This window comes from Strongylocentrotus purpuratus, unplaced genomic scaffold (assembly GCF_000002235.5).
Source record: "Strongylocentrotus purpuratus isolate Spur 01 unplaced genomic scaffold, Spur_5.0 spur5_contig_825, whole genome shotgun sequence".
In the NCBI taxonomy this organism is placed as follows: Eukaryota; Metazoa; Echinodermata; class Echinoidea; order Camarodonta; family Strongylocentrotidae; genus Strongylocentrotus; species Strongylocentrotus purpuratus.
This window is the reverse complement of record NW_022145530.1, coordinates 190,469-208,676: the sequence shown is the minus strand read 5'-3', so window position 1 is coordinate 208,676 and position 18,208 is coordinate 190,469. Positions and strand designations below refer to the sequence as shown.

At 38.8% G+C, this 18,208-nt stretch overlaps 1 protein-coding gene across 1 annotated transcript in view; it reads left to right on the top strand.

Moving 5' to 3' along the window:
* The first annotated feature begins 7,788 nt into the window (after positions 1-7,788).
* Positions 7,789-18,208, top strand: part of LOC592542 (dynein heavy chain 1, axonemal) — a 73,724-nt gene continuing 63,304 nt past the window's right edge. The window contains 13 exon segments of the mRNA XM_030982456.1: positions 7,789-7,898; positions 8,293-8,635; positions 8,638-8,673; positions 9,489-9,650; positions 10,285-10,411; positions 11,054-11,161; positions 11,837-11,994; positions 13,241-13,455; positions 14,317-14,484; positions 15,142-15,275; positions 15,798-15,948; positions 16,588-16,781; positions 17,444-17,669. Coding sequence (XP_030838316.1) covers positions 7,851-7,898; positions 8,293-8,635; positions 8,638-8,673; positions 9,489-9,650; positions 10,285-10,411; positions 11,054-11,161; positions 11,837-11,994; positions 13,241-13,455; positions 14,317-14,484; positions 15,142-15,275; positions 15,798-15,948; positions 16,588-16,781; positions 17,444-17,669 — 2,070 coding nt within the window. The 5' untranslated portion in view covers positions 7,789-7,850.

The following is an 18,208-nucleotide window of genomic DNA, read 5'->3' as shown; positions in this document are numbered from 1 at the left end:
AGCATATTTTGATGACTCATTTTTTAACACTGGCAGTTCGTTCTTTCTTGCGCTCATTCTATTTTTTTCCTCTTTAATATACTTTTTCAAATAAAGTGGCGGGGGGGGGGGGGGGGGGGGGGGGGTGAGGGAGCTCGAGGCTCCCTGCCGTACCTCGGGCCCTGACATGTAGGAATCTCGAGAATCATATTTCGTGCCTGGCTGTAAATTTAGGAATTTGTCATTTTCCAACAAACACATATACAAACGTATAATTTACTAAAAAGTGAGGACAAATCTCGGAAATTATGTCATTTCAGCATTATTTGTAATCCACCGTAAGTTGTGGAATTAGAAATAAACCACGTTTGAATTTGATTTCCCCAAAGCCCCCCCCCCCCCTATTAGTACGCCAGTATCTCCTCCTTTCCTTTTTTCTTTCCCTTTCCTTCCTTCTCTCTTATTTTTTTATTGGAGGGGGGGGGGGGGGTCAACAGCCTGGGAGGAAAGGCCCTTTCGGTCCCCCGATCTCCTTCTTCCCCTTTTCTTTTCTTCTTCTTCTTCTTCTTCTTCTTCTTCTTCTTCTTCTTCTTTCTTTCCCTTTCTCTCCTCTTTCCCTTTCCCTTCTTTTCCTTTCTTCTCTCTCTTTTTTTTTTTTTTTTTTTGCGGGGGGGGGGGGGGCCAAGGCCCGCTCGGCCCCCCCCTGGATCCGCGCCTGCCCTAAATAACACTGAGTGGGGGGGGGGGGGGGCCGGGAATGCACATCAGACAATCCTGGACAGTGTAAACATAAATGAACTCTGTGACGATTTCATGATGAGATCGGAGACAAGGAGAAAGATTTTGGACATTAGTATGACTTATAAAATAGTTCACTAGTTGTTATGTTGTTTCCGTTCACCTTTTTAAAACTCACGTCATTGTCTTTATTTTTATTTTTTTCACTCATTTTATTTCCTGATATTTCTTTTGGAGAAAGATTATTATGTCACATCTTATTTGTGACACAACTTATTTTCAGTGGGGAAACTGAATTCAGACAAGGATTAATATAGAGAACAGTACAACGAATCGTCTTCTTTCTCTAATAATGTAATAAAATGTGAAAGCTTCCGCGCTTCGCGCAGGAATGGGCAAAAATGATTTCAGACAAGGATTAAGAGTCGAGAATGGTACATAGAATCGTTTTCTTTCTTTAATAATCTAATGAAACGTCAGAGCTTCCGCGCTACGCGCGGGGGAAGGGGAACTTGATTCAAACATTAGTGATTAAGAGTCGAGAATGGTACATAGAATCGTTTTCTTTCTTTAATAATCTAATGAAACGTAAGAGCTTCCGCGCTGCGCGCGGGGGGAAGGGGAATTTGATTCAAACAAGGATTACCCAGGTCGAAAATCCCATAGAGACCAATAGAGACCATTAGACAAATTATATTGGTCTCTAATGGTTTCTGTTGGAGTCTATTGGTTTCTGTTGGACCCATAGAATTGAATCCAATAGAGACCATTCAAACCATCAGAAACCAATATAAACCAATAGCACCCATAGAAACCAATATAAATAGAAACCAATAGGACCAATAGAAACCAATAGGACAAATAGAAACCAATAAGACCAATAGAAACCAATAGGACCAATAGGACCAATAGAAACCAATAGGACCAATATAAACCAATAAGACCAATAGAAACCAATAGGACCAATAGGACCAATATAGGACCGATAGGACCAATAGAAAACAAATGAGACCAATAGAACCCAATGGGACCAATAGAAACCAATAGGTCCAATAGAAACCAATAGAAACCAACAGCTAAATCTATCTCATGCATATTCATGATTACTTTATACGTGTTCACAGAAAATTACATTTATCATAATTTGTTCAGCAACTTATGACAATGTACATCAATTTTGTGAATTATATCTTTTTCGGCAACTATTACGAATATACGATTATTTGTTTAATCATGTTACAATTTCATTCACGTTTTAGCAATATATATATTGATTATAATGATTACTAACCAAGAAATAATTCATGTATGTTTATTATATAGGAATAGTACAAGCGTTCAGTTAAAATAATGGATATTCTTAAACTCACTTCAAGTGATCTTTGTGATGAAGTTAATGCAATAAGCCAGTTCACGGTTGCAGTCTGAGCATGAGCAGATAAAGGTCATTGCAGAACAAATTTTGAAATACACTGAGACGTTATACTGGATGCGTGCTCATGAAAGTTATGTGATCATTATTCATTCATGCACATTCAATGAACTCCATGATACACAGGTGGAAGTATTCTTTGAAAAGGGGAAACAAAGGTTATCTATATATCGCTGTAGGAGTGATTATTTCAAAATGTACAAAGTGGGACGTCTTCATGTTTTGAAGATCTGTGGATATTCAGGGTCATTGCAGTGATGTGCTAACCGTGAACTGGTCTATTGAGATTAGAATATACTTTTTTTGGTGGACAGTTGCTAAAATCGATATTATCATTATTGATTTACCAATAGAAGCCATTGGACTATTGGTTTCAATAGGGAATCCAGAACATGGGACCATTAGAAACCCATAGAAAGATCTCTAATGGACCAACAGGAACCCATAGAAAATATCTAATGGACCAACAGAAACCCATTATAGAAGAAAATATCTAATGGACCAACAGAAACCCATAGAAGACATGGGTGGATGCTGGTCCAATAGAAGCTTTCTGTTGGTCCATCAGCATTTCTTTCTGTGGGTTTGTGTTGGTCCAATAGATATTTTCTAATGGTTTCTGTGGGTCCATCATTTCACTTTCCCTATTGAAACCATTAGACACCAATAGCTCTAATGGTTTCTGATGGTCCAATAGGATCGGATCCTAATGGAATTTCGACCTGGGTAAGAGTCGAGAACGGTCCAACGAATCGTCTTCTAGCTTTCTCTAATAATTTAGTGAAACGTCAAAGCTTCCGCGCTTTGTGCGGGGGGGGGGGGGGGGGGGACTCCCCCTCCCTGCACCTAACCACCTAGAAACCGCGCTTCGCGTGCTCACTACCGCCCCCCTAAAATTAAATCCTGGCTACGCGCTTGGGAGGGGTGCAACTTGCCACACGCTTCTACCACTTTGGTTGCTTTGATCCATTGCCGAAAATATTTTGGCACCCATCATCCCCCCAACCACGGATACAAATCGACACCCCTGATTATGATGATTCACGAATTGTTCTATCACTTGTCCACTCTTGTCTGTTTTGTCACTTCCCCACATGTTACCATGAGCGTTAAAATTCGCCTTCTATAATAACATTATCATTTTTATTCACGTTTTTTAATAGCACATTCATAGTATATTCATTTAAAGACCGTCACCACTACTGGGCAAGAAGGGATTAGACCACACAGCGAGCCGTCGAGGTCACTGTGACAGGTGGCTATCTCATTAACTCAGCTCTCATTTAACATAAGAAAAATAGGATCATGGGGGACCAACAGGCACCGATAGAGGGAGCAAGTAGCTACAAGTATGGCAGTTCTTACAAGGATTATAAAAGTTCACATTTCCTGCGTGTATGTTTACTTGCTGTATTTCTAAATTTACATCATTATTTCATTGGACCTTCATACTTGATTTTATTATGAAGGTATATCGCACATCCTCCCCTCGCCTGATTTTCCCTTAAAAAGTTCTTGGGATCATGTGTATTTAGGAATTTGAAGAACTCTATTTTCCTGAAACCATGTTTCTTGTATACATATCAAATCATAGCAATTTTTGTGTGTATTCAAATACTTTATAAGTTCTTATCCATTCCCTAATCCCTGTGCATTCCATTGTAGTATGGAAAACAGTATCATCAATGTTTTAAGTATCGTTATCAACATTGTAAGCACTACTTATTTGCTGCAGCGATCTTTTCGCTGCGACCAGAACTAAATTATTTATTTCTTTGAGAGTTTTGCCCTCTGTGAGTGAGAGGATCAATTGACATAAAGTCAATTATCTGATCATCATTTGCTGTAGCTATATAAAGTTCAGGGGTACAGAAAGATTTTATTTCTTTTCATGTCTTCTCTTTTCCACAATAATTTTTCAAAATTTAAGTTAAAAAGAGAAAAAAGGGTTATGATAAAAATGCAAACGCTTGGAGAAACCAAAATGACCATATACTTGCTATTATAACAATTCAGAAAGCTTTCCCTAACCTAATGAAATTAGATCCAAACTCGGCGTCTCGGCGACGCAAAGGTGCAACTTTGCATTTTGGCCGCATTACTCTTATAGGCATCGCAGTCATTTTAAATAAAAAATCTTTGTCAAAATACCCTCAAGACATTACAATATGCCAAAGTGTTTTCATTTTCGTCGACTTATACTTCTTCTTCTTCTTCTTAGAAATTGCTAGTCTATCATAAACCTATCACTGGGCCCACGGTTAATTTGTGAATCAGCCTCCGACACCGCGGCAGCTGAGCTGGCCTAATATGCACGCAATGCCGATTTCGATTATATTATTGATAACCTAGCAACCAACTCGATCACGACGCGTACGTTTATCGGCAAATGTTCGAACGAAGTCGACTAAAAATCGCCGAACAAGAAATAAGTTCGAAATTGGATCCTGAATTAACTTGCAACGTTATCAGAGTTATATTTGACATTATCAGGAAGTAGAATGATACGTAATTAGGTATGTTCTTGATAATTGTTCACGTTCTGTGGCCTGATGCCACAATTTAACCGCAATCAATCAGCGATAAATGCACTGTGTAGTCCCATGTGCTGTACTTCATGACTTGGTGTGAGTGTTCAATGTGAGGTGTATTGTGACTGTGAGTGCAGATTGGTTTGGCGTGTTCACTGATTCTTGGTTCTTGGTTGGTTGGTCCTCCAAAATACCCGTCTGAGTTTTAACTGGAGGTGCGGGTAGGGTGTATTAATTTGTAGATGGGGGGGGGGGGGGACGGACGGTAGGGCAATTTTGAATTTGACAGGGTCAGTGACAGTGTGGGCGATAGTCTCCGGTTTAATTAAGCTGGTTCCAATCACGCACCGTTCTCATGAAGAAAGAGTTCGCGAATGTGTCCGTTCTTGAGTGGGTCTGTTGGAATTGCCTGTTATGCCCTCTTCTATCTCTGGTCGTTTTAGGTTGGGTGTAGTCTTGATAGTCAACGTCCATGTGCCCGTACATCATTTTGTGGAGACGGGAGAGACGGTGTTTTTTGCGCCTTTCTTGCAAAGATGGCCAGTCTAGCAAGGAGAGGATGTTGGTGATGCTACTTGCTAGTGTCTCTGCCGTAGGTGTTTGTCACAAATCTTGCAGCGCGCTTCTGGACTCTTTCAATGGACTGTATGTTTTTACTTGTGTGGGGATCCCAGGCTGCTGTTGCATAGGTCTACCGTATTTGCCGGCGTAAAGGCCGCAGTATTTTGGAAGAAAAAATATCAAAAAGTCGGGGTGCGGCCTTTGCGGCGAAACAGTAAAAATCGCAAGTCAAAACAGCACGTCCATTATTTGTAGGCAACTTCATACAAAAAAATATATTAACAAAATTGACTTGAAAACACATCGGACAAGATCTAGTCTGAACCACGTCAACAGCAAATTTGAAGAAGTTATCTTTTTAATCGTTGTGCAACCAAAGAAATAAGAAGAAAGCTGACCAGAAACTCGTACTAAAAATCGTACTTGTAAAAATGTCCTTGGCTTAGACAGCGCATGGCCCGGTAACCAAAATCATACCTCGCTCACACACTCTGTGGTGGGGAGCTACCGGGCTGGGAGTTGCAACAAATCCAACGCAGCTTCGGAGATTCACAGCGCAATTGTCGGTGTTCTTAACTTTTCAGTAAGATAATTCTGAATTATAATTGAGACTATCTAATTAATTAAAGCGACAAACTAACCTCGGTAGATCTCTAATAACAATACAAAAGCTTGTTTATTTTCTCCATTTGGCGGTACGATAGGGGTAAGACCGGATAACATTATGGCCACAGCTTGGTTATGGCAGGCCATTCATGTTTCTGTATGCATGCGAAGCGCCCTCTAGTGTCCAGTGAATGTGCTAATCTGCCTAAAAATCGATGAAGATTTGCTAAATTACGATCATTTTTTAGGTAAATTTCCTGTACATTTATAAAATGATTGATAATTTTGGTATTAGTTTGTAGGAAAAATAGAGTTCTACGAGAAAATTATGATTATTTTCTTTGGTCCGTTTTTTTTTCTCTCAACGAAATGTCAAAGTTGGGGGTGCGGCCTATGCGGCGGTGCGGCCTTTACGCCGGCAAATAAGGTACATGTAGTCTTGGCGTCACACAACATAACTCTATTTTTATTTTAGCTACGAGGAAGCAAGGTTGCAAAGATAAAAACAAAAAAAAACATGATAAAGTGTATTCCTTTTCGTTATTTTATTGAGGTATATCTAGATCTAGATCTAGATCTATCTAGGTCTAGTAGACCCTAGATCTAGTCTAGATACGTGGGGTGGAAACATAATACGCCGAACCATGGTACGCGAATCAATGAATATGAATGAGTCGCGTAATGGAAAATTACCGAGAACATCAATGTGTACAATAAAAGTGTGAATGTATGAGATGCTGCAGGTACATGTTATAAACCACGTTTTGCATGACAATTTTATTCCTTGCCATTTTCACTCCTTGCAATTGACTTTTAGTAATAGCATTAAAGTTTATGGACCAAATTCACAAAAGAGGTTTAGATTTAACCCATGGTTTATACCCTCATTTACATAAACTTGTGTTGCGCTTATTTTGCCCTTATTTTAAACCAATATGTAAATGAGGGTTTAAACCATGGGTTAAATCTGAACCTCCTTTGCGAATTTGGGCCTATAGTATAAGTTTCAAATATTTTTTTATGTCTAGAGGCTTGATAATATTAAGATCTAACAGTGGATTAAATGAATCATATAAAATAATCTCTAGACTAGACATAGAATGTGTAGGCCCTGTATGAACTTTAATTTTATGACACTATTGACAGACAGTGAGACTCTCACAATATAAGTATTAGAAATGTATTGTAGCATTTCTTTTCAAACATCCACATGTCTACACCAAAGGAATTTATATTGGGTTGAAATTCCAAACAGAATTAAAATTTTATGGTATAGTATCAGGATGATGGTGATTTAATTTTTTTTCCTTCTATTTTTCTAAAACTTATTTCATTATATAGTTTCAACCATGAGTTCAAGAGATTCCCTGAGAAGCAGGGATGGCGGGAGGCCTTTCTCTGCAAACAGAACACAGTTACCCCCAATCCAGACAGACAATAAGCCAAAGTACCCGGAGATAAAGCAGAGGGGTTACTACTCAGATGTCATCAGTGGTGATGGACCCAAGAGAGTTGGGGTAAGAAAACTTTATTTTTTTAACAATGATTAAATTCTCAATTTATTTGGATATTCCTAATGTATACTTCTGAAGGATCATACAAGGTACAATAACAATTCTAGAGGCAGCAGATATCTTACCCTGTATTAATACTCATTTCAAATGTGCAAATCCCAAGATGTTTGCGAAAAGTATTCAACGGATGAAATCGACTGAGGTTATTTTTTGTGAATCAATAAGTTTGTGTCAGCATAGAAGGGGATCATTGCATTCTTTAAATATATCAATGTTTGTATGGCTGCCTGTACTTTACCTTTGTCATTTGAGTTTCTCTCGATTCCTAGCTATTTTTCAATGAAATTATTTCATTCCTTGAACATTTCAGAATGTTCTTAGCGGGGCTCCAACACAACAAGATGTCTTGTGGAACGTTGCCAAAGATCAGCACACCCGAAGGTTACACACTTTTCAGGTCCTCAAGCACAAGAAGAGTACTCCAAGGAGATGGAGAAGCAAGTATATGGACCAACAAGTGAAATCCTGGCAAAATCTGTAAGTTCCCTGCCTTTATCAAATGTATTTTCTTGTTTGTTAGTACTTTTTCAAGGTGTATCATGTTGTTGCAAAATCTTGTGAAGAGCTATAATGTCTGCAACAGTCTTAGCATCTACATTATGCTCGACATTGGGATAATTATGTGTTGCTTTGTATCAATCGCAGTAGAGTATTTTTATATAGTAGCTGGGCTATATTTATAATTATTATTATTAAAAGTAGGATTTGAGAGGCTGACTTGTCTGAACTTGCATGTAGTCTGCTGAGAGCCAGAAGGGTGTAAACCCATATACTGTAACATATAGTTAACACCCTTCTGGCAAAAACAGACGATATCATGATGATCAAGTAACGGCAAGGCAATTCTTTTTCCTTCCTTCAAACATTACAGGATTTCCCAGAAGCGTCATTCAAGCCTAAAGTGCAGCTACCGTACTTCGTGCCACCAGGCCGCTGCCCCCGCAAGATAGAGATCGAGCGACGGAAGCGGGACTACCAGAGCCAGGACCTGGAACAGCTCCTGGAGCAGGTCGGGGCCGAGACCAGCGAGCTCATGCCCAAGCAGATCCAGGGCAACCTGGCTGTGAAGCTCAATGGGGCTGGGGGCTCTAATCCAGCCCCTTTCCCACCCTTCCTGCCCCTAGATATCTTCACCGATATGGAGTTTGACTGTCGAACCCCAGAGGAGTGGCTACAGCTAGGACAGGAGAACGGCTGCAGGAAACCAATACCAGGAGAGCCCTCCTTCCTGCCTGGGACTCGCCAGAGGAATGTAAGTCAATCCATTGTAATTAGGTGGTCTGTCATCGACAGAGCACCTATTGGTTTCTTTATTTATTTATTTATGTATTTTTCTTTCTCCCACTTTTTTGTGCTGGGAATTACTCGAAATCGGTTCAGCCAATTTCTTTCAATTTTGGCACAGTCATAGGTCATTTTCATCAGATGTGACAGCAATTTTTTCAAGAGCATCAAGTTATCCTGACGTCATCCAGGCGCCATTCAGTGACCCATTCTTATCTCATATTCTTTTCTTTTTATATATTTGTTAGCTTCGTTCTAGATAATATTGCACAAACTTGCAGTAGAACTGCCATTGCCTGAAGCAAGATATTCTGTGTTGAAAAACAATGAAATGAAATGAAATGGATACTTGTTATTGTGTTTTTTAGCCAGTGTTCACATGATTCTTTAAATAAATGTACTGTATCTCTGTAATCCAAGGAAATTCTGCAGATTAATGTTTAAGACGGAGGGATCCTCACACTCACAGATAATAATAACATAAAGTTCTTGTGGTATGAGTGAGACTCATAACAGTTGTGAAAGATGACTATTACACCTTCTTTCAATTCAGTTCATATCAATAACATTTGAATAAAGTTGGTACTGTACAACAAACAAAAAGTCTCAGAGCTTAATTATGAAATATGTTAATTCAATACTAAAATGGTTTGGAGGCTTCATAAATATGTTATATGAATTAATACTCTCAAATGCTGTCAGGATTTTATATCAAGAGTTATATCAAGGTAGCAGTACTGAAGGAGATATTTAAAAAAAACACCAATGCTTTTGTCATTGCAGTGGACCCCAAAGACCCCAGCATTGAGTATGAATGGTTTGATGTGGGTATGCTGACCTTTGACCCTGAGACTGAACACTACCTGGTCCAGAAGACTGATCTCAACGGTCGTATCCTGGATAAAGCCGGCAAAGTGGTCGTTGATGGCGGCAACAATGGCAAAGGTTGGTCAGAAAAAAATAAATCACTATTTGTTAACAAAATGGGCACGAGGTCACTTTGCAACTGATTTGGCTTTTTATGATACTTCAAAATGATGAGACCCAATTTATTGCAAAGAATACATTGAGAAAAAAAACAATCGGTAGTGGATTTCATGTGTTCTTCAAAGCATGAAGAGCATTTGTCCTGTAGTTTTCTAACTGCCTTTGGTATTTTCTATGTACTATCAAATCCATAAATGATGTATCTTTGTTCCTGTATTCTAGGGCAGTGCTAGGAAGTCACTGTATATGTATCCCTCTGTGTGCATATTGTATTTTTACGATGTAGAAGATAAATAACATGAGTTCTAAATAACAAGAAGGAGAAAAAGTTCAATTTCATAAACTAATATTTAAATTTGTCTTTGCAGTAATGTAACATCTCTATAATTATATAAAAGAATTGAATATCTTTCAATTATTTGAAAGACTTGTATAGTTTTTTGTGTGAGATGTACAATTTGTTATGTTTATTTGAAAGTTTGTTATACTTGGATCGAAAATAAAATGTTGAAAAAATAATTAAAATGGCTTCTTATCTTAATAGTCTATAATTTTTAATTTTTCTATGATCGGTTCTCTTCGTTGATGCCAGTCCTATCCCCTGGTCAGTATTGGGTCCCAAGAATCCGCCTGATGTTTGCTGCCGAGGACCCAACAAGCTTTGCCATGGCAGTGGGCAAGGCATTTCATGTCAGACAACATACAGAAGCACTGCTCAGGTAAAGTTCTATCTATCGTATCGTCTGTACAGCCTTGCGGTCGAATCGTTCAAACCCTTGCATGGGGATTAAAAGCTCATAGGCTCAAGCCTCGGCTGAGCACTATTAGGGGCTTTTAGATTTGCACGTCGACATAGTGGACTTCTACGTGTGACGTCCTTTTAAGGCACTGGCAGTGCATTAAAAGGACGTCACAATAGTGCCTTAAAAGGACGTCGTACTTAGCAGTCCACTATGTTGACGTGCAAATCTGAAAGTCCCTTTTGTCCTTTGCCATAGCATTTATCTGCAGATTCTGTTATTTTGATTATATGCCTTCAATGTATTATAAGTAATCAATAAGCAACAAAAAAACTTGTACATGTACATTATCAAGGTAAGGTAACACATACATAATTTCTAATTGGAGTTTTTATGACAGTTAGCCCTCTTTTTTCCTTCTTACCTGTTCATCACTTACACTTTTTCCACTTTGCTTTTCCTATTTCTCTCAGGCTTTTGTCTTTGTGCTAGAAAAATAATAATATCTTGGTACTTTCATTTTATGTATTGCTAATCTCATGAAATTTCCACGGAATAATGTATTTTTTAAACAATTTTATGACTAAATTAATTTCAACGTCAATATGGTGATTATTTCAGGTACAACCTCTATGTTGACTGCATGCCCATGGAAGGTGTAGGTGAGCTGGACCCTGAGAGTCTCAGACGTATGGTAGAGTGGGCCACAGGTGCCCCATCACTTGTAAGGTCAGTATAAAGACAAGCTTCAATGAGGAGAGGAAGGGAAGGGAAGGGAAGGGAAAGTATAGTTTAGCACTGCACAGTTAACCCCTATTAATAAAATCCTCGCACCCTGTTCATGGTCGACCCCTAAATTATTGCCCGCACCATCAAATAAACGGAAGCTGCACAGTACATGATACCCACTGAAGAGGAACAACTAAAAAAACGGTACAGCCAGGCAGAAATAATCTTTTTAGATTGATCAGCCTTAAAAACCAAGAACAACAACAACGATTGGCTTTTTGATAGTTTATGTTCTTCTTTAATGCTTTAGAATTGCCAAATTGTCACAAATAAAGATGCTTTCAAACATTTATTTATTTATGATGCAAAATCAATGAAGAAAAAAGAAAAAAGTCATGATCAAAAAGACCATTGTCAATCATTTCTGAGAACTGGGAGCCTAGATTTTTATTTCACTTAGACTCTACATTGTTTATTATTATAATAATTCACACTTTTTTCACTTGTCAAATCAGTCTTGATATATTTCTTCATTATTTATTTTTAAAAGTTTTTTTGTTTATCAGTTCATGTATTCATAGATTTATTACTTATTTAGGTACTTATACATCTGGTTAGTTTGTTTGTCATTCATTTATTGATTTATATCGTTTTACCATTTTGTTGTGTGAACAGCCTTGATGACTACGTGCACACCCTGGAGAAAGAGGTCAACATTGAGTTCTGCAGAACGATGAATAGGATCACCTTCGATAGGATCGTCTCCAAAAGTCCAGACACATATGCTTTCGTCACATTACCTGAACTTGTTACTCCAGAAATTCCGGAGACAGGTAAGAAACTAGATTCTATGACTCCTACTCAGGCAGGTGCGGATCCATGTGGCGATTTCTCAGGCCCGCCCCCCCCCCCCCAAGCCCCCCCAAAATGGAAAAAAAATATAGGGTGATAATGTAAATTTAACCTTTTTTAAAACAAAAAAACAAAAGGGGACCTCTTGACCCCTCCCCCCCCCCCCAAAAAAAAAGAAGAAAATTATATTTTCACCCCCTCTAAAAATTGTGGTTCTCCTCTCCATCACCTTCCTCCCCCCCCCCCCCCCGCTTATTCACCGGCTTGATGAATCGCTGCTAAATATTTTCTTACGAATTGGGAACAAAAAAAGTGCTCTTACCCCCCCCCCCCCCCTCCCCCCACCCCCCCCCCCCTGCCTATTCACCGACCACCTAAGTCGGCGCTGAATTTTCCCTCAAAAACTGGACCCCCGCCTATTCACCGGCGCTAATTGCTCTATTGTCAATTTCTTAAAGAAGCCAAATTTCAATCTTCAACCCTGGACCTCACTCTTACCCTAACCTACTGCAAATCCCAGTTGCAGTCCTAACCCTAAATGCTATATCTTATAAATGCAGGGTCACCAGAAAGCCAAATTGCAAATTGTTATCAGATGTGTATTTTTCCATGAAAATAAGAATTTCTACGTGCCATAGGCAATCATTTCAGCTGAGAATTAAAAGAGGGAGAATTGGGGGTGAAAAAGGGATGGATAGAGTAAGTACATTCGGATTAAATATTAATGTATTTATTTACCATGCATTGCATTAGTAACATATGTTAATCTTCCTGCTAGTGTTATTTGATTTGATTCTCATTTACTTTGTTTACTTGGATATAGCTCAACTTATAGACTATTTTTGGATATCTTCAACTAAATGTTGGGCTTTAAAGCATCCCAGGGTAAATAAATACCCCCCCAAAAAATCTATTGGATGAAAGTGGGAATCATTAATTGAGCAACAAAATTGAAAAAAAGTATGTGTTCTTTAGAAGTCACTCTCCATAAAAGAGAAGTATATGGGTAACGTCTTTTGGATGGTGACATCAAAGGTCGGTCCCCAGACGTGAATATTCATATTTGATTGATACACGTCTGTAAAAACCCAATGACACACACACACACACACCTGGTACTAAGGAAATTGAGTGTACAATCTTGGTTGTTAGGCTTAAGCCAGTCTAATACTAAGTTTGTAAAGCACCTAGAAATACTACCATTGATTCTTCATAATCATAATTCAGGTATGTGCCCTGATGTCCCGTCCTACCCGTTCGATGAGCAGTACGACAACTTTGCCTTCAACTCGTTGCTCACCCGGGAGGAGGCTATCTTTGCCGTCAACAAGGTGCGTGCGGAATGCAACAAGGTGTCGGCCATGTCTCTCTTCCACGTCCCAATGACCAAGTACATGAGATTGGAGGAGTTTGAGCAGACCCAGAGTCAACAGAGCTCTCAGGTTAGTTGCACATTCTCTTCTTTGCGTTTGATGTAATTTCAAAGTTTATTCAAAAAGTTCTTATGTGGGTGATGAAGATCTTTTACAGGCTTTAAAGCACCACTGTACTACTTGTAGCTACTTGCTCTCTCTATATAGAAAACAGTGTCTAATCAGTGACCTCTGGTCCCCCACGATCCTCTTTTTCTTATGTTAAGTAAGAACTGAGTTGATGAGATAGCCACCTGTCAGTGACCCAGCTGTGTGGTCTAATCCCTCCTGGCCAAACTAGTACAGACTGCCTTTAAATGGAAATTTGTCCAAACGCCTTAGGCGTAAGAAAGAGAGTAATGTGTTGGAACAACATAGGAAATGAAATCTGACTAATGGGTTTTATCAACTACGAATCACTGGCGGGCCATCAAATGATATTGACTAATACTACGTTTCTAGGCGCGGAACATATAACTTGTTGATGATGACAAGTTTGATTGAACAGGGCCCTGAATTGTAAGTATTGGCATCATAGTCTCTAGGAACACAGTTTTGATAACCACCATCACTAGAAGATGAATATGGAGAAGTGTCGTAGTCGAGTGGTTTAAGCACTTGACTTGTAATTTGAAGGTCGTGGTTCGATCCCGTACACGGCACTAATATCCTTTGGCAAGGCATTAATCTTCATTTGCCACACTCGACCCAGGTGAGGTAAACTGGTACCTGTCGGGAATTAATCCCTTGAAATGCTGGAGCTCCGTAATGGCAGCTAGGCTAAAGCTGGGGTAATAATAAATGTGCCTCGGAATAGAATTTCTAGATAGACGGCGCTATAGAAATGCCTATTATTATTATTAAACCATGAATCACGTTCTCTATGTCCAGGTGCAACTGTTCCTGAAGGACACCTGGATCACCACACTGCGTGCTGCCATTAGGACCAGTCTACGCGATGTGGGGAAAGGATGGTTCAACCTTCATGAGTCCAACTGGGAGGTCTACCAACGATCCAAACTCAAGAAGTTCATGGAGATGGTCAAGTTCTGCATGCAGGTGAGAGATGCTCTCCTTTCCAGACTTCCTGACAATGTCTTTGAATCTCTGGCTGTGCATTTTTATTGTCTGTATAGGGTCTCTGTTTTTCTCTTTCTCTCACTTTGTCTTGGTGTGTCTTTATCCCTTTTGTCTTCTGTGAGTGTATCTGTATCTGTCAGTCTCTGTCTCTCTCTTTGTTCATGTCTTCACTGTCTTTCTGTAGCTCATTGTCTTTCTGTGTGTACATCTTTATTTGTCTGTCTCTCTCTCTTTGTTTCTGTGTGCATTTGTGTTTTGCTGTCTCTTTTATTTCTTTGATTATCTGTGTCTTTATTACTTTTTTCTCAATCATGTGATTAGTTTCTTTTTTTTTTGGGGGGGGGGGGATCCACGATACTCACTCCATCCCTGAATCCTACAATGATGCAAGTATCCAAATTGACTTTTCTAGCCATATGTGTTTTTTACACATTCTCCTTAATGATTGTATAGTTCTAGATTATTCAATTCCAATGGATGCCCAGTTTTCTCATGTTTTTGTGGGCAAGAAATTGTATTGTATTGATTATGTCACATAATTCTGAATGTATAAATGGTTTAAGGTAATAATCAAAGAACTTAGCGATGAATGTTTTGGCTTTCAACTGAAAATTTCAATCCTCCTTTTGCATGCAGGATTCTCTGAGGTACCTGGTTCAAGACTCTCTGGTGAACTTCACCCAGATGATCATCGATTCATCCTTCTCTGTCATGGAGCTACCTGAAGAGGAGATGACCTGGGGTGATGACCTCATCAACAGTCCATACAAGTTAGTTTATCCCAGAGATATTCAAGTGTGAACATGCTGCCATCTATAGAAGGCCATTGAGTGGCCAATGCTGGAAGTGTTCGCATAAAAGCTTAATCCAGTTACAGTTGTTCTGAATGACAACATTGTATTTCTTAAAGATGCATTTACATTTTGTTTCATATATGGGGTTGAGACCGTATCATTAGTCAATTCAAAACAATTTTATCCAAGAGATTTGCATGTGTGAACATGCTGCCATCTACTTAGCCAATTACATGTTGATACAGAAAGTAATTTGTTTTTATTTTTAATTCAAAGGGAAGTTTATAATCTCATAGTGCATTTTTCCACAGACGTTGTAGCTATAATGCTTGTGGGTAAGACAAATATATTGCTAAATGATTACTATAATCACCAATCACGGCCCCATCCATTTATGAAATTTGTCGCTGTCTTGCAGCTACATGTATTTAATTGTTTGAACTTTCGTAGGTAAATGATTTATTCCTAATTATTGTATTGTATGACACTTCTTTTCAGGCCTAAGAGAAATAGCTTGTTCCTAGTTGACCTGATTCTGGACAAAGAGGGCAGTCATTTCAGTACGAACCTGACCAACTTTGAGCCGTCTATGGCTGGACTGTTTGACAAAGGCATAGGAGCCACCCAGAACGTTCCCCAGCTTGAAAAGGTAATACCCTTGTCCTGAGGAATTTAGCTTAAACTTACACAAATAAACATGTATTATGCAGCAGGAAGTTACTCAACAATTTGATGTAGTCTTCAATTTATTAAAAAGTGTTAGAAAATAAGTGACTGACTTTTCTTTTAGAAATCTCTTACTCTAATAATAATCTTCTGAGCCTTGATGGTTGATTGATTGATTTATTGCTGCCTACATGTACTTTAAAGGTACACACTGTATAGAACAGTTCTGGTCATGCGATTGCATCGTGAAAGAAACGTGGAATCGATCAGAAAAGGTTAATCATCTAGCATATCAGTATTGGTGTGTACTTCAAGGTTCTGGAATCATCAAAATGATAAGAAATTTGGCCCAGTCTTGGTAAAGTTACAAGCTCTGTACACAGAAAGATGTATATCGGACTAAGCGATATCTATCCCGGCCGGATCGACATGATACGGCAAAATTTGTATCATCACGTATTAGTCAAAACATATTCTTTCACATGATTGGTAATACATGTAAGAGCTTCCATTTCGTTTTTTTGAGAAGGGGGCGTTTCTAAAACTGGTCTTTACCTTTAATGTGACATGAAGTTCCTTTCATGCTACATCTTTGCAATTCTCTCTCCACCTCCATTCCTAGTATGTCCTAGAGGACATCTCCTGGGCGGACACTCCTCTGTTGGAGTCCGTTGGTGAGCATGAGCCACGTGTAGAGGAGCTGAGAGACACTATCCGAGCTGCCATCCGCAAGTCCCTCTTTCCCCTCAGGGCATACGCTAGAGCGTATGAGCAGTTCCTGGAGGTCAACAACCTGGAACTCAGTGACTACATGAAGTAAGTCTTGCAGGGCTTCTTTGGTGATGGATAATGACAAATGTATATTTGTTTATTCTTGTTTTGATTGTCTGCTATTAAAAATTAAAACAAAAAAAAATCAAATATATGAGGCTCTCTTCATTACTATTGACCCCCAACGCATGTTTTACACTATTTTCATCTCCATCTATATATCTTTGGAGTTAGAAGCTTTAAAATCTTGCTTAGAGATGTAAGAAATAAATATCACATATTATGCCAAAACATCTAAACCTGGACAACCAGCATAGCATATTACCTCCCAGAAGAATTCACCTGAATTTTGCCCTCACAACAACTACCCTCATTCAACTACCCTAAATTTGATAAATAAGTCTATGTTAGAAAAGGAACAGGGTTCGGTAGTAGTTTCCTGTTGGTAGTTTTCAAGTGTAGATAGTTGTCTTAGGAAGATTGATAATTGTCTGGGGAGATGTAGTTGCATGGAGAAAGGCCATAAGGGGAATAACACATCCAATCCCACAGCATTGGGAAATACTTACATTAAACGATGATGGTGAATTAAATAATCTGTCTTCTTTTTAACAGGGAGTAAAATAAAACATCCAATCCCACAGCATTGGGAAATACTGACACTATTATAATGGTGGAGTTAAAAATTCTGTCCTCTTGTTAAACAGGGAGTACGATGCTACGGAACACTCTGCTTCCGAGGTCAAGAAGGAGATTGAGATGCACCTGGATCGCAAGGAGTTCCTGGAGAACACCATCCCTTCCAACATCATGATTGGACCCTTCTTCATCAGCACGGAGAACGTCAGACAGGCACTGTCCAAGAAGCGCAAGGCCATGGCTAACGCTCTACTGGAACTCCTCGCCCAGAAACTGCGCACCCAAGCTGAAGATGTAAGTTTTAATTGTCACAAAGCAAGAAAGTTTTTAGGGGCTGATCAATAATATTTTTTACAAATCTGGAAACTGAATTATTTCTTGCAAGAGATGCAGTAACTGAAAGCCTAGCCAGGAAGTTTTTGCTTGGAAGGATGACAAATTATTTGTTTAGGAGTTGAGGTTCATTTGTTTGGGGGCCGAAAATGTGTATAGCTATCAATTACACAATATAATAATAGCCTAATCAATTTAAGACAGCTTCGATTCGGTTTTCTAAGGGTGCCTCAATTCTCCTTTTTGTATTTGTTATGATGTTATGAGGAGGGGTCCACAATTAACAAGCTCTGCTTTTCAGTAGACCTCTCCATTTCCTCAAAATATTAATGCAGTTAAATTTATCATTCAATTTTTGTCTTCATCAAATGTATAAATTACTGTTAAGATTTGTTTATTACAAATTTAACTATGTTTTGTGTACATTTTACATTGTATTCATTATTTTGTTGGAAATTAAAAAATAAAAATTACAACAAAGTTGAAAATGCTTTACTTTT